This window comes from Cryptomeria japonica, chromosome 8 (assembly GCF_030272615.1).
Source record: "Cryptomeria japonica chromosome 8, Sugi_1.0, whole genome shotgun sequence".
Classification (NCBI taxonomy): Eukaryota; Viridiplantae; Streptophyta; class Pinopsida; order Cupressales; family Cupressaceae; genus Cryptomeria; species Cryptomeria japonica.
This window is the reverse complement of record NC_081412.1, coordinates 3,007,379-3,021,832: the sequence shown is the minus strand read 5'-3', so window position 1 is coordinate 3,021,832 and position 14,454 is coordinate 3,007,379. Positions and strand designations below refer to the sequence as shown.

Here is a 14,454-nt window from a genome sequence, read left to right as displayed (position 1 = left end):
TAATTGTGGGTTCTTCCTCTTATCATATGACTTAATGCCTTGTTTTGAGCCCTTGATCATAGTTTCAATTTTATAGAATCATCTCAATTTTTATTACCACTAGATGCATAATTTCTTTTATACACGAGTGTTTTTTACCATTAAGAACCGCATTGAATCATCCTATAACCCATTCTATGAGCCAACATTACCTTCTTTAATGCTATCTCTAAACTAGTTCTTACATGGCATATTCTTTACACTTATTGCTCTAGAGACTTATACAATCACATGATTAGATACTTATATGCTCACATACTTATATGTTTACTTGTTTAGCTTGTATTTACTAGTTTTTTCCTCTTTCAATAGTTCATTATATCTTAGGATCCATATAACGAGTTGTCAAATGGGATCATATCTTATCACTAATATTCTTATGGTTAGATATGCAGACAAATATAAGATCTTATAAAGACTCATCTTATGATCACATTAACCTCAACATGGGGAAAAATGTAATGGTAAAATTCACATAATTATACTATTTTCTATTTAATTTTGTATCTAGGTAATGTCTTAGTACATGTACACAGTAAAAAATGACACGATCTTGTCTAAAGTTAGGCTCATTCATCTAGTCCTCTTATATATTTATGCATACACATATTCGTAACCTAATGCTACCCTATCCATTTACTCTCTCTCTCTCTCTCTCTCTCTCTCTCTCTCTCTCTCTCTCTCTCTCACGCACGCACGCACACACGCGCGCGCGCACACACACACACACACACACACACACTTCTTTGTTGAGTTTAATCAATGTTGGAGTGATTATGATATTTATCTAATTATTTATTAATCAGGTCCTTTAATTACTTTTTCACTTAAGCTAAACTTAGGTACTTTTTGTTATCTAGAGTTTACTTTTATAGCTTTAGTTCAAGTTGTAGTTGGGCTTACTTTAGATCCTCATGTTTTTTTCTTTAGTTCTCCTAATTTTTAAAATAAAGCATCTCTTTCTCTCTATAAAAGCAAGTCATGCATTCATTGTAACTATCCAATTTAATTACATGTTAATCTAATTATCATATTCCTCTTTGGATCAATTCTATCTCAAGGTTGCATAGCATCAATCATGTTTCTTCTATTTTGTGTGACAAGTGTTTTGCTTGCAAATGGTTCTTGCCTCCTATGTTTGTACCGTTAACTTCTATATGGTATGAGAACACAATCTTTGCTTCTACATGGTATTGGAGTACAATCTTTGCTTCTACATGGTATTGGAGTACAATCTTTGCTCCTTCAATCAATATCCCATTCTAAGACAAGTCCATGATCATAGGAATAACCTCACAATAACAAATTTGTCTCTTTCCATTTTAAAATTTTAAAAGTAAATTTTGACTGTTTGCCTCTCTTCACTTTTCAACCTTGAGCCAATTTAAACACATATTTCGTATGATTTGATGTTATGTGCCAATATTTAAAGATATTCAATGTATTTATTCTAATAGTAAGGCATTTTCCAAAAGATCAATTAATTATTCATTCCAGAGAACAATTATTAGCAACACAATTTGATTTGGTGCAATAAAAAGAGTAAAGAATTTGCATACTTACATGTAGTTGCTTATTGTTTTTAATGTTGTTCAATTTCCAAGAACTCGCCTTCTTGTGTCTAATTGACAACTCTTAAGGTATTTTAAAATGACCAAGTCCTTAAGTGATTGAGAAAAATAAGGTCGAAGGTCACATATCAAGCAAAGTTAAAGAGTAGAGCACTACTCTTTGCTAAGATAAATTTAAAGATCTAAGCAAATCCACAATCCTGAATTTGTTTAAACCTATAAATGTATCCTTTCAAAAAACACAAATCTAATACATACTTCTAAATCATTCACTAAAAAAAAGATACTTTTAACATTGAATAGATTCCCAAATTTTATTCATTTGATTTATATTCTTCAACCATTAAATTAAATTTATTAGCTTCCCTCATTCAATTCCCAAAACACAATCCAATTTACTATTCTAAACAACCAATTCATATTATATATGATTAATTAAATTGATTGCATTTATTGATTTAATTAGCCTCGACTAAGACAAAGGAAACTCTTGAAACTACTTAGTTCTTTGGCATTCTCAATAGGCCGTATAGGTATATTAAGATGGGCGGAAGTTGTGCACATGAAATTTGAGTGGAAAACTAGAAGCAGGGCAGCGCTGTGCTGTGATTCAATGGTGATGGCAGGCGGGGTTTTTGCATCTATTTCAGCTTCCCAATTAAAGCCCTTATTTGGCAGGCGGCATACACACGTAAACTCATGTTCCTCTCTTCTGGTTGCAAACGATGGCAGACACCGCACTCTATTGTCTACCACTCCCAAATCCCATTCGGGTTTTACAAATGGTTTAAGCTTGAAGTTGATAAGAGGAAAAGGCCGAGGCCTAAAAGAGATGAAATGTGTGAAGGCGGTCAATAGCCCTCCAGAATGGTATAGGGACAGGGCAGACGCATTTTGGAAAGAAATAATGGTTCCCATGCTGAGAAAGGTGACTCCATTGGAGGTGTCGAAATGGGCAGCAATGGCAGCTATTTCCATTTGGGCCACCAAGTTCATAGTAGGTGCACTGCTCAATCCCTATTTGTGGATGTATGCCAGCTGGTTTTTTGTGGTGTGGCCTCGGCCTGCAGCTTTTGCATTAGGAATTGCTTCTCTCCTTCCTGCCTATAAAAAGGTCCAAGGAAAGGCTACAGAATTGGAGGAAATCTTCCTTTGGGCAGTTGCGCTCACATTTGTTATGGTTGTTCCTTTCGCTCATTTCCATGGATATGTAGAAGGTGGAATTCTAACGCTCGCTCTTGTTTACTTTTCATTCTTTCTAACTGGCTACTACATTAGGTTATTTAAGTATGGAAATGATCTAAATCGAAAGCGGGCAGATTATTCATTCAAAAAACAGCCTTGGAAAATCATTAGCGTTCCCAGGATTGTACAAATTGGTTTTATGTTGGGTGTGGTTGGGGGACATTTGGCTGCTGTACATGAGACTTCGGGTATTGCAATAGGGGGCTTGCGATGGGTTGTGCTCTTGCTGGCAATGGCATTGCAGTACTATGCGGTATGGTACCTTGACAAGTATTCGGATAAAAGACTTGATCAGCCTTTTACTGTGGCGATATATGGCCCATATAGACTACTCCGTCATCCCATGTACGCAAGCACTATGCTTTTGTTTGCCGGTTATTGCATGGCCCTTGGTGCCTATAGAAGCTTAGCTTTTATTGCTCTGGTATGTTTCTCGTATTACGAGTTCAAAAGTAGGTTGGAAGAGGAGAGCATTGTGGAGATTTTTGGGGAAGCTTATATAAGTTACAGGAAAAATGTCAAACATAAATTCATTCCTTTTGTGTATTGAGGTTGAAAAACTTTACTTTATACTGAGCTTATTCTCAGAAAAAACACTGTAATTGCATGATTGTCTGAGTAAATTGTTAACTCTTACTTGGATATGTGAAGACCTTGCAATCAGACAAGACGGTCGAGATCCCTGCTGAACAGCATTTATATTAACGACAATGGATGAATGCCTATACAACTCATATCACCGACTTGACTTCAAGAGTGATTTCTTGATATAGCCTTTGAAGAATTATAATTGTTGGTTCACGTTCCTTTTCCCTTAGGGTTTTCTATTGGTTTATGTTCTGGTTTGACTTCAATCTATGTATCACTTTGTTGAAAATGCCTTAGGCTCTACTATTATGTACCTTTTAGCAATGTACTTATCCTCATTTCTATTGGCCATTATTGGTCACGTTTTAGGCATTAATATCTAAGTATTGTAGCCATGCCTGCAACTTTTGGGCAATAGAGCAAAGGATATGCAGATTTAAGGTTTCGATTTCTCGCAAATTCTAACAGCTAACTTCATTTTTAGTTTTGATTTATCAAGCATTTTTTCTTTCTTTAGTGTTTTTAATATTCAATAATTTTAATTTCATGTGCCTGTGGCCTATCTGGTACAAGAGTCCGCTTGCCATGTAGACAACAGAGGCCGATAAAAGAATGCCTTCCAATCATTGTTAATTGAGAATAATCTGCTTTCCCTTTTTATAGCTCCTGCATGCCACTTGGTAATCACTTTCTATAATGACTCTTGAAGATAGAAAATTGGAGAGTGTGGAGATTCATACTCATTTTATTGACTTTTAAACGTTTCACGTTCAATATTTTGTAGATGAAAAGCACGATAGAAAATTTGACTGGAAGAACATACCTGATCAACACAATACTTAGAAGATGCATACATAGAGAGACACGAACTGACAAGCCTTTGAGAGCAGAGAAAATTAACTGTCATAGTTCACAGTGCAGCAGCCACTTGGAAAAATGCTTTTAGATCATAATATGCAAAGGCCCTTACTGAACAATTCCTGTTCTGCTACATCTTCGGTTTGACCATTATATGCAAATTTACTGGATAGATATAGCAAACATCTTCGGTTTGACCATTATATTATATTTGTACAAAATAGTAAAGAGTTTAGCAAAGCTTACCGAGCTCTTTTCCTTCTCCTAGTAATGTCCAAGAAGAAACATATTGTATGTACTTTGATCCTGTCTCAGATTATAATAGTTTGGCGGATAGGCCAACTTAAGATGAACTTTTTTTAGTGATCTCTCGTCCTTGATTACTATAAATATTTAGTCTTCCAAAAGTTGTATCTTTTTTATAGTCATCTAAATATTATTGAAAATCAAGAAGTGTTATATTTTGTGGTTGTTTAGATAATAATAATCGATCATTTCTCTCTAGTTGTTTGCCCTAAATGTCCAAAAATTCAGCTAAGTCAAGGGCCTTTCTGTAATGGAATTTTCGCCATGGAAAATTTTGATCATTTATATTGAAAGCACATGTATACAAAGGGTTTGAAGCTTAGATGTTTGGTTTAATACAGAAACCTCTGTAATTGACTTCAAATATTTGAAATCAGATCATATAGAGGCCTTTGTCTGAGTAAATGGTGAGTAGGATCTTTTGGAGTCATCCATACATGGTGAATCTTATATCATCCAAATATCCCATACCTGTATCCCATTGGCATTTCTTTTACAGACGGATCAAGCAAGTTTGCAAATAGCAAATATGGGTGCAGTGATAATGATCTAACTGGCGGTTTTGTTGGGTGTGGCTTGTGCCTCTGATAGCTTTTCTGTGACAGGCAGGGTCTAGTGCAATAACTGTGCTGCTGGATTCCTGACCAAAATCTCTCCTGCTATTTCTGGTAAGCGTTTCTGAACTACATTCTTCACTTTTAGTCATTTTGGTTTTTTGTTTTCTACTTTCTGAGCTTCCAAAATATCAGATCTGGCATTGAGTGATGTGATATCTTTTAATGTTGTTTATAGAGACACTTCCATTTTTTCGCTTTTTTGTGATCATTATAATGGTGTTTTCTTTTGGCAGCTTCCTGGAGCTATTTTTAATCAGAAAATTCATATTTGAGGGCACTGATTCCGTGGATTCAGATGTCATGGAATTTTCTGTGTACCTTTTTTTCCCTTGTGCTTGTCTGTAATCTCTACTTGTAAAACAATAGTTTCCTGTGAGCTTCTGGCTTTTTAGTGTTCCGGGTTCTATTTAGGGCAAGGTTCTTGAGGGCTCAGTAGTTGGTAGTATTTTCATACTGTTTTTCTGCCTGTGTTTTGTTTACTTTTTAATACTTTATATATTACTTCTTTGTGGGTGTGACATGTGGGTTACAAGCCAAACAACAGTTTAAACTTGGATTTTTCCCCCTGGACAAGGATCGCAAGGTTGAATACTGTTTTAAATGCTCTATTGGGTGTCTTTCCTTTGGTGGTAAGGGTGATTTTCTTGTGTGCCTTCCAACTGTTGTGTGTTTTTGCCTTAAAAGACTGGGTCTTTAGAAAGTTTTTTAGTTGTTCACAATGATATTGTTAGGCAGGAGTTATGTTATGTATGTTGCTAAGATTAATTAAAATTTTATATCTAATATTTATTAGCCAACTCACCAAAAACCTGAATATCAATTTAAATTTCAGGTAACAAAATATTGGTTTCTGATGTGAAACAAAGCATGATGTTTGCCCTCAATATTGCACAAATAAGTCTATTGAAACATATTGATCAGCTATGGTGAATTCGCCTGATCATATAATGTAGGGGAATTACAGTATTTCTAGTAATGGTCATTTGATCCTTTAGTATCATTCTGCACGCAGTCCAATGGATGGCTTCCATTCAAGAAAATTAATATACATGTATAGGCTGTTTGGCTGGAAAGCAAAAGAGACAGTAATTTCCAACTCAAATTGTATTGCGTACCAAAGGGGTGCTCGATCTTATTCATGTTGATTTGTTTCAATTATCCTGGAAATCACCAACAGCAGGAGGGGCAGCCTGTCAACTTTTCTCAAAGGATCTGAGTTTACTTTCTCAAGTATAATTAAGAATTTTTAAGTTGAAAACATTAGTGGAAAATCATATGAGTAGGCATATTAGAACTCTTAGGTTTAATAACAGGTAGAGTTTACTTCCATGCTATTCTAAGAAAACTGTATCGAGGAATATAGAAGCAATTCCTAGCTCCTTAAACTCTACAACAAAATGGGGTTGTGGAAAGGGGAGCAACACAATTATGGAGATTGCTCATCGCATGTAGTGAGGTTTGCCATTTCCATACTCAGATGAGGAAGTTCCTATGGCATTATATCTCCTGAACAGAAGCATATGTAAAGCATTGCAACAAAGGACGCATGGTACAAACAAAAACGAAAGGTAAAACATCTCCAAGTCTGTGTTTCTACTGCTTATACTATGGTGACAGATAATAAATGAAGCAAGTTGGATGCTAAGAGTAGGAACTACATATTTGTTGATTGTAGCTAGCAATAAAAAACCTCAGACTTACTGATGTCAATAATAAAGTGATAGATAGTAGGGGTGTGCATAGGAGACAAATCCTTTTTAAATTTTTCTAGTTCTTCCTCAAATAGAATTGATAGCCATAACCGCATGTAGTATCCAATCATTGATTTCATTGATTGTTATCACTATCAATATTATGCTGATGTCAGGTTGGGGATGGAGGAATGTTATCCACTGTGTCCCTCATCTATGTCTATGGAAGTTGGGCTGAATCTTTAAACCCATGTTGATTGAAACTATTCAATAAATCAGCATTCAGACAGTTCGTGGAGAGTTTGATCTATCTAACATCCACTCAATTCAATCTTTGATTTTTTACAAACTTTATCAATTCTCTTAACAATCAAAATTAGTGCACTAGAAAGCTGCAAAACAAGTACTTTGAAATGTCAAGGAGCGCTTGACTTTGGCTTCGTGTACTAACAGTCTTTAAAGTTTAGGCTGTCAGGCTACATAGTCTCTAATTGGGTAAATTCTACTGACTCAAGGAGATCCACCACTAGATATGTTTTTGCTATGAGCTGGAGAGTTATTTCATGGAAAAAAAACTCTAACATACAGTTAACTTGTCATCCACTGAAGCAAAGTACAAGGCCTCCATCAGGGCAGGCCATACAGTTTCAATGACTACCCTATGACTTGCAGTTGGATTCAGTTACAGTGACCTTACTATAGTGCAATATCAAAGTGTTTTGAAGTTGATAAACAACCCTGTACTCATGCCAATAAAGAACATGCTAAGGTTCATTGTCATTATACTTCATTTTACACCCACTGCACTGACTACTTGGCTCTAATGTCTAGACTAAACATTTGTGAGAATGGTGCCAAAAGTGTATTATGCCAAAACATCAAGAGAAAAATATTCTAAGCATGAACCAGTATATAATATAAACAAAACATATGATAACATCATTCATATCAACAAGTGAATGACAAAAAATATCTAGATATCACATTATTATTTTGCATAACATCTGAAATGAGCAATATCTCCAACATGCATGACAAACAATGAGGGAGAATATGAGAGAGTTCCCCCAATTACCAACAAAAGATGAACACTTAGTGTTGTCCCTCATTGTCATTTGGTGATAATTGTAATACCAAAACACACCCAAACACCAGTAATAAATAAAAGATAAAATAAGTCGTGTACAATAAAACACAATGGTTTATAGACCTGAAACATTATATCACATCTTAGTCAAATATATTCAGTAAAGCCATAATGAAACATCTTACTTCAAGAATACGAGAGTGAGGCCTATACTTTGGAGACGAAGTACCATCATATTTGATCATAATTGTACTAATCAAAGGAGGCATTCCACCGTAACAACTCTGATGTGTTCATAAATGATGTGATTATGAATATGTAAATTCTGATATGAAGTTTTGTTCTTGTATTTACTGTGATATATGTTTTTTGTTTAGTATTGCATACCTACTATTGTTATGTTAAATTTTAAAAATCTAATGATGGATAGATCTTGAAATTTTGCCATACTGAGCTCTGAGAGTAGTGAGGAAGAAAAAGATTTATCCTCCATTGTTGCTCTTGGATGCTCCTGTGCTTGTAAAAAGTGATTCCAATTACTATTTTTCACAATTTTATATCACCTTGTCAAATTTTACTTTTCCAGATTGATTGCTTTGATTGTCTTTTGAAAATTCCATTGTTATTTGACTGTTTTTTATCTTAAGTGGATTCTTTTTGTGCTCGTGGTATTGTGCATTGAAATTATTGTTGCATGGTGGAACTTGGATCTTTAATATTCGGGTTATCTTCACTTTTTTTTTTAATTTCTTCTCAGCATGCTTTCTTAGTTGCTTTGGTAATTAATTCTCACATGCTCAGCAAGCTTGGGTGTAAGGATGTGTACAGGGAGTACTGGTGGCATTGGGGAGAATGGTAAAGATGGGGTTAATGAGAAAGTTTTGGAGGATGGTAATTATATTTCTGTCAAAAAGAAATAATATAAGGCAGTACTCAAAGGTGAAGAGCCAAGTTATTTGCCAGAATCTACTACATTTTAAACTTGTTACGATGGACCTAGAGAGTTAAGCTACCTCAAAAGTTTGGAAGCCAAAAGAGGAGACTATGGTAAGGCACCTACTTTGCTCCAGATTTTTTGAAGTTTGCATATCTCTCAATTCAGATATACTTCAAGCAGTTAAAAATGAGCAAAATAGACAAAAGAGTATTGCTGTGTTTTTTGTCTATTTAAATGTTAATTTGAATCCTTCTCAGAAGTATTTTAATAACTGGACTGGAAATGATTGGCAAATGAAGATGTGTATTTACATTTCTTTTTGTAGAATGATACTAAGAGATTTATTTGCCGTTTTCTTTAAAATGCACAACATGCAAGATAAAAAGAGTTTGAAACTTGGGTCAATCCATTTTCGAAGCTGTCCTGTGGTCCTCAAAGTCTAAACCACAAGTAATCTAGCTAATTCTGCAACTAGGTGGCTAGAGCTTAAGAATCTTTCTCCTCAATTGTGGAGTTTTATTGTGCAGCTCCTTAATGTTTGGGTAAAGTTTTACAAGCGGAAGAAACCAAGATTTCCTTGCATCACTTTAATGCAAGAGTTCTGACTTCCCTCAAGCCTAAGGCTGTGATTCCTAAAATATTGTGTATTCAAATGCAAAGTAACCTGCTAAATTGTGAAGATGAGGTGACAGGGAGACTTGATACTTGTTTTTGGTGTGAGGAGGGACACCATTGAACAGACTGTCTAGAAAACCCTAAAAAGCCTCTTATGTATGTAAGCAATGAAGGCCCTTTAGATAGTAATGTGATAAATAATATGGACAATAAAATTATGCCAACTGTGAATTTTTTTCCTGGTGAGAATAATATTGATATTATGGGGGAAAAGATTCTCTCTTGTTGTCCTTTAGTCTAGGAAAATTTAGTCTCTCAAGCAGAAATTTTGATTCACAATCAAGAGGTTTTGGATAATAGTAAAGTGGTTTTCTTGGAAGATAATATTCCTAACAATAATGTTTCTTCAATGGATAAGGACTATATTGTTATTCCAGTTATTGCTGTTAATAAAGTAGTCAATAATCACTCTAGGGTGATTGTGCAAAATGATGTTCCAAAAAAGAAGAATACTCAATAGTTGGCCCTTGAGACCTTTAGAGCTAAAACTAGTACTGATAAGTTGAAACCAGTCCGCACTAGCCCCCAAATGTTAAATTCTGAACCTGGTGGTGCCAACGAGCTTGCTTGTGTTGTCTTTACCAAAATTTATAAAATGCAGAAAGTCATTCTTGACTATGTAAAGTAAACCCTCTCTTTCAAGAAGAGAGCAAAGATAAAGAGAGGTTGGATAATGAGAAGGGAAGTGATGTGGGTGAAGATAAGGAGAAGGAAAACAAATTGATCATATGTCTACTTCACAAAAAGGAGGCAAGAAGGGAAAAGAGGAGAAATCGCCCAATTTTTTTTGATTGGTTCTATAAGAACTAGAGCCCTTATCTTCCCCCCTTCCTCCCCCTGCCCCACCATCTCTTATCAACAAATACTCCATCTTGACTTACTACTAGACCTCTGTGTTTGCCTCCAAACTCTTCCTTCTAGGCCTTGAAGACTGAAGAAAACCTATTTTCATGAGACCTATCCATTATGTTGTCTTTACTTTCTTTTGAGTTTCATCCAATGATTCTCATGTGTCTGCTATCACAGACCTGCGACTGTCATTGAAGTTGAAAACTCTTCTTTCACTTGTATGACTGCAACAATGGTTTATATGTGACTTCCTTGCATCAAGCTTGTTGTATTTCTTTGATTTCTAACTCAAAATGAGTACATTCATTGCCTTATGCTCTGTATTTTCTTTGAACTGCTCAATGACTGTGCTCCTGATATCATGATACTGAATACAAAATGACTTGTAGCTTGCCTTCCATTCTAGGTCTTCAATTCATTGTTCTATCTTGAGTACTTTTCCTAACATCCTATTGATAAGACTGTCATAATTCTCATTTCCTGCAAGAAGAGGCTGCATTCATGCCTTTCATTGGTGTTCTATGTCTTTCAATACTGTCCATTCTTTCTTATAACACACTTTAACTTCCTTTGTTGTGCAAATTCATTTTGGGATATAATCTTTCCATGCTTGTTGAAGGCTTTAACTTTATACTCTTTGACTGTTCTTGGTGTAAAGATTTGTCAAACACCCATCTACGATTGTAGTGTCTTGATGAATTTCATCAATACTGTCCTAGGGACCGTATTTTGATCACCTTCCACATTCCTTTTGTGACTATACTTCCCTGTCATGTATGGTTGATTGCTCGTAATGGTGATTTTCACCCTCTTATCCTTGAATTTGCTTTCACTGTCCTCTTTTCTTTTGGACTGTATTCTTGCCATTTGACCTTGTGAATTTGTGTCTTAGGTTGCATTTGAAGATATTTTGTATGGAATGTCCTTGACTGCAATTTTTTTTCTATTTTGGACAGTCATAAAATACCTGGGAAACCTCATTTTTTTCAAACAAACTTTGCACTTAACCAGATCTTTGGCACTGTCAATCCCTGTAATGCTCACTATGACAATTTATTTGTTTCCCAGCTCTGATATTTGATCTGCAACATAAAGCCTTTCACGGTTAGAGTTTCAGGTTTGCATATTGCTCTAAACATGGCACTTGCCATTGGGCCTTGAAGTTGCTCTTCCCAAGCCAATAAGACCTTTACTCATTTCTTCTTATTTGGACTATACTGCATTCTTTTGCTGTAGATACCATTCACCACTGCAACTACGTTTTGAATGAAATGTGTGTTCCCATCTCATTTAATCACTGCTTCAATGACTCACAACTTCATTGTGACTGTCTTCCTTTATGCTGGCAGTGATTGCTTTGTGAATTTTGACAATGTCTTCATTCCTTGTGACATTCCTAAACAACTGATCATGCCTATAACAGTAGGATTAGACATCATTTTCTTAACATAGTTTCCTTCTTTAATAGGCTGCAATCATTGTCCATCTATCTGTGCTCTCCTTCTTGTGATGCTTTATGGCATAAACCCTAGATCATGCTATCCCCACAAAAACCTTGTCTTGTAGCCTTATGATTACTCTGTCACATGATTGTGGTTCTTGTTCTTTTGGCATACATGATCACTTTTTAATAACTGCTCTTAAGATCATTGAGGTCTTGATTCCTAATCCTTTTAAGATAATCGCTGCTAACCCTTTTAGACCTGCAAACCTTACTCTCATTCTTGTGCTGCCTCATCCTTATGACTCTTGTAACAGTCATGAACTTGAAGTTGCTTTGACTTGTGCTCATGACTGTTATAAGGCTGTCTTTGACATTTGTCCATGCTCTGTTCTTGATTCATCATCTTTTCAGATTGGAGCCTTTTAGCTTTGTTGACCTGCCTGTCTTTTGTCTTTCTTAGAGCTTTCCTTTGAACTTCATGATGTGCTTCTCAACCTCTGTGAGACTGCTCTTTAATCTTTGCATTAAGACTTTGGTTTGAAGAACCCTTTGCCAATGCCTTCATTGTGATCTAGAAATGGCCCTTGTTCTCTATCATTTCTCAGAACTGTGTATGATTACTAGCTCTATGACTGCTATATTTCTCTAAGAACCTTTATGGGGTTTCATAACATTTAAGAACCCTTACAAGCTCTATTTCTTTCTTACTGTTCTTCAAATGTCTGAAGCAATATATCACGGTCTCATGATTTATGACACAATCAATACCTCTGCAATAAAGTGTTTGCTAATGGATGATGGCTGTTTTGAGGATGAAGAGCTGTGTGCCTTTACTGTCATAAAGAACTCTTGACTGCTCATGATGTTCTTCTTATTCTCTGTTTTTGGTAGTAGCTCCTCTAACTATCCTTTGATGATCTTATTCCTTATGATGTCATATTTAGTGACCCTCTCTTACTGATAGATAATGGCTTTGTCCATTTGGACTGTCCTAGGGTTTTGTCATCATCACCTCTACAAAACAGAGACTGTTGCTTCTTAGCTCTGGATCTTGCCATCTCTACCATACTGCTCAAGATGTCTTTTATTTGATTTGTAATAGTACCATCTTCAATCTCTGTTATTATCTTTGTAATCCATCAGACCCACATCGTACTGGCTCAAAAAAATGTGCTTTGTTTATTTTCTTGTGGATACATCATTATTCTTGCCTGCTGAGATCTTTATTTCAGAAGGAAACAAAGCAAAACCCTAAATGTACATACAAAGACTTTCTTTCATGAATACCAAAAGGGAGTTGAAGAGATGTGACAGACCTGATTAAGTAAGGATAACGTGTATAGGCTTTTGCATTGCTATCTATGGGTTGAACGAAGGCTTTAATGTGTGGATCTCTTGGTCATGGCCCATATTTTATGTCACAAATCTTCTAAACAGCTATTCTAACTCTTGAGAACTGAAAACTGAGAATGCATTGGGATAAACCTCAGCACAATTTGAAGATGGAGGCCTGAAATACGTATGGGACTGTCCTTCAAGCTACTGATGGAAGACTTGTTACCCCTGTTTTCAATTACCCAAAATTTGAACACATCTGGCTAGTCAAGTATGTGCATCTTGTAAGAATGTTTTCAAGATTCATCACCATAGTTTCAATCAGAAGCCTTCATGTTAAAGTCTTGTGATGAGTTTGTTTAAATTACCTATCTCTTATCTTTGCGAGCTACTGCAGTTCTTAGTCATAAGATACTCACAGGGTTGGAACATCAAATGGAAAAAAGAGAAAAAGGTGAGAAAAAGGTTTTGATGAGTTTAGATGCAGGTGGATAAGTGGAAGAAGTGCAATCAGAAGTCAAATGTTATCCTTAATTTCTGAAATCCAAAACATCATATGCCAAAATAAAAGAATCATCAACATGGAAGTCTAATGACGTTTCCGGCAATAAGAACTTCATTGGCAAGTTGTGGCGCTTTCACAAATCACCGATGGAATGAAGATGCACTTGTGTTCGTTATCCATTCAAATTTTGGCAACTTCTGGAACTTTCAAAAATTATCGATGATATGAAGATTAGCTCAAGAAAACCAAGTCATTCCATCACCTTCATTTATTGGCAACTAGACAAGTTTTCCCAAAGTAGTTTGTTTAATGTTTACATTCTATCGATAAGTTGTGACGCTTTCACAAATTACCGATACGAAGATACAAAAGATCATTTGAAGCCTTCATGATGATTTGGTGAGTTGTGCCCCTTGTGCAAATCACCAAAATGACCAAATTCATGGTGACTAAACAATTACAAAAACGATGGATTGGTAAAATCGCGTGTTTTTGTTCTGAGAGTTGTTCCAGTTTGCCAAAATGCTGATGCAAATTGGAAGTTAGTTATAATAACTCACTCACCATGGATTTGTTGAAGAGGCTTTACAAAACTTCTAGTAAATGTGATTGGCTGTTGCAAAGCCAAAACTTTCCTCTTGGGACGCACAGTTTGTGGAAATGTTGATTCGAGATAGGTTATGGACATCTATCGAAGAATAATGATG

At 35.6% G+C, this 14,454-nt stretch overlaps 1 protein-coding gene across 1 annotated transcript; it reads left to right on the top strand.

The window, feature by feature from the left end:
* The first annotated feature begins 2,117 nt into the window (after window positions 1-2,117).
* On the top strand, window positions 2,118-3,888 carry LOC131028876 (uncharacterized). Its single transcript, XM_057959250.2, has one exon. It carries the CDS (start codon window positions 2,173-2,175, stop codon window positions 3,403-3,405), a length of 1,233 nt encoding a protein of 410 aa, XP_057815233.2. The 5' UTR covers window positions 2,118-2,172; the 3' UTR covers window positions 3,406-3,888.
* Window positions 3,889-14,454: the final 10,566 nt, after the last annotated feature.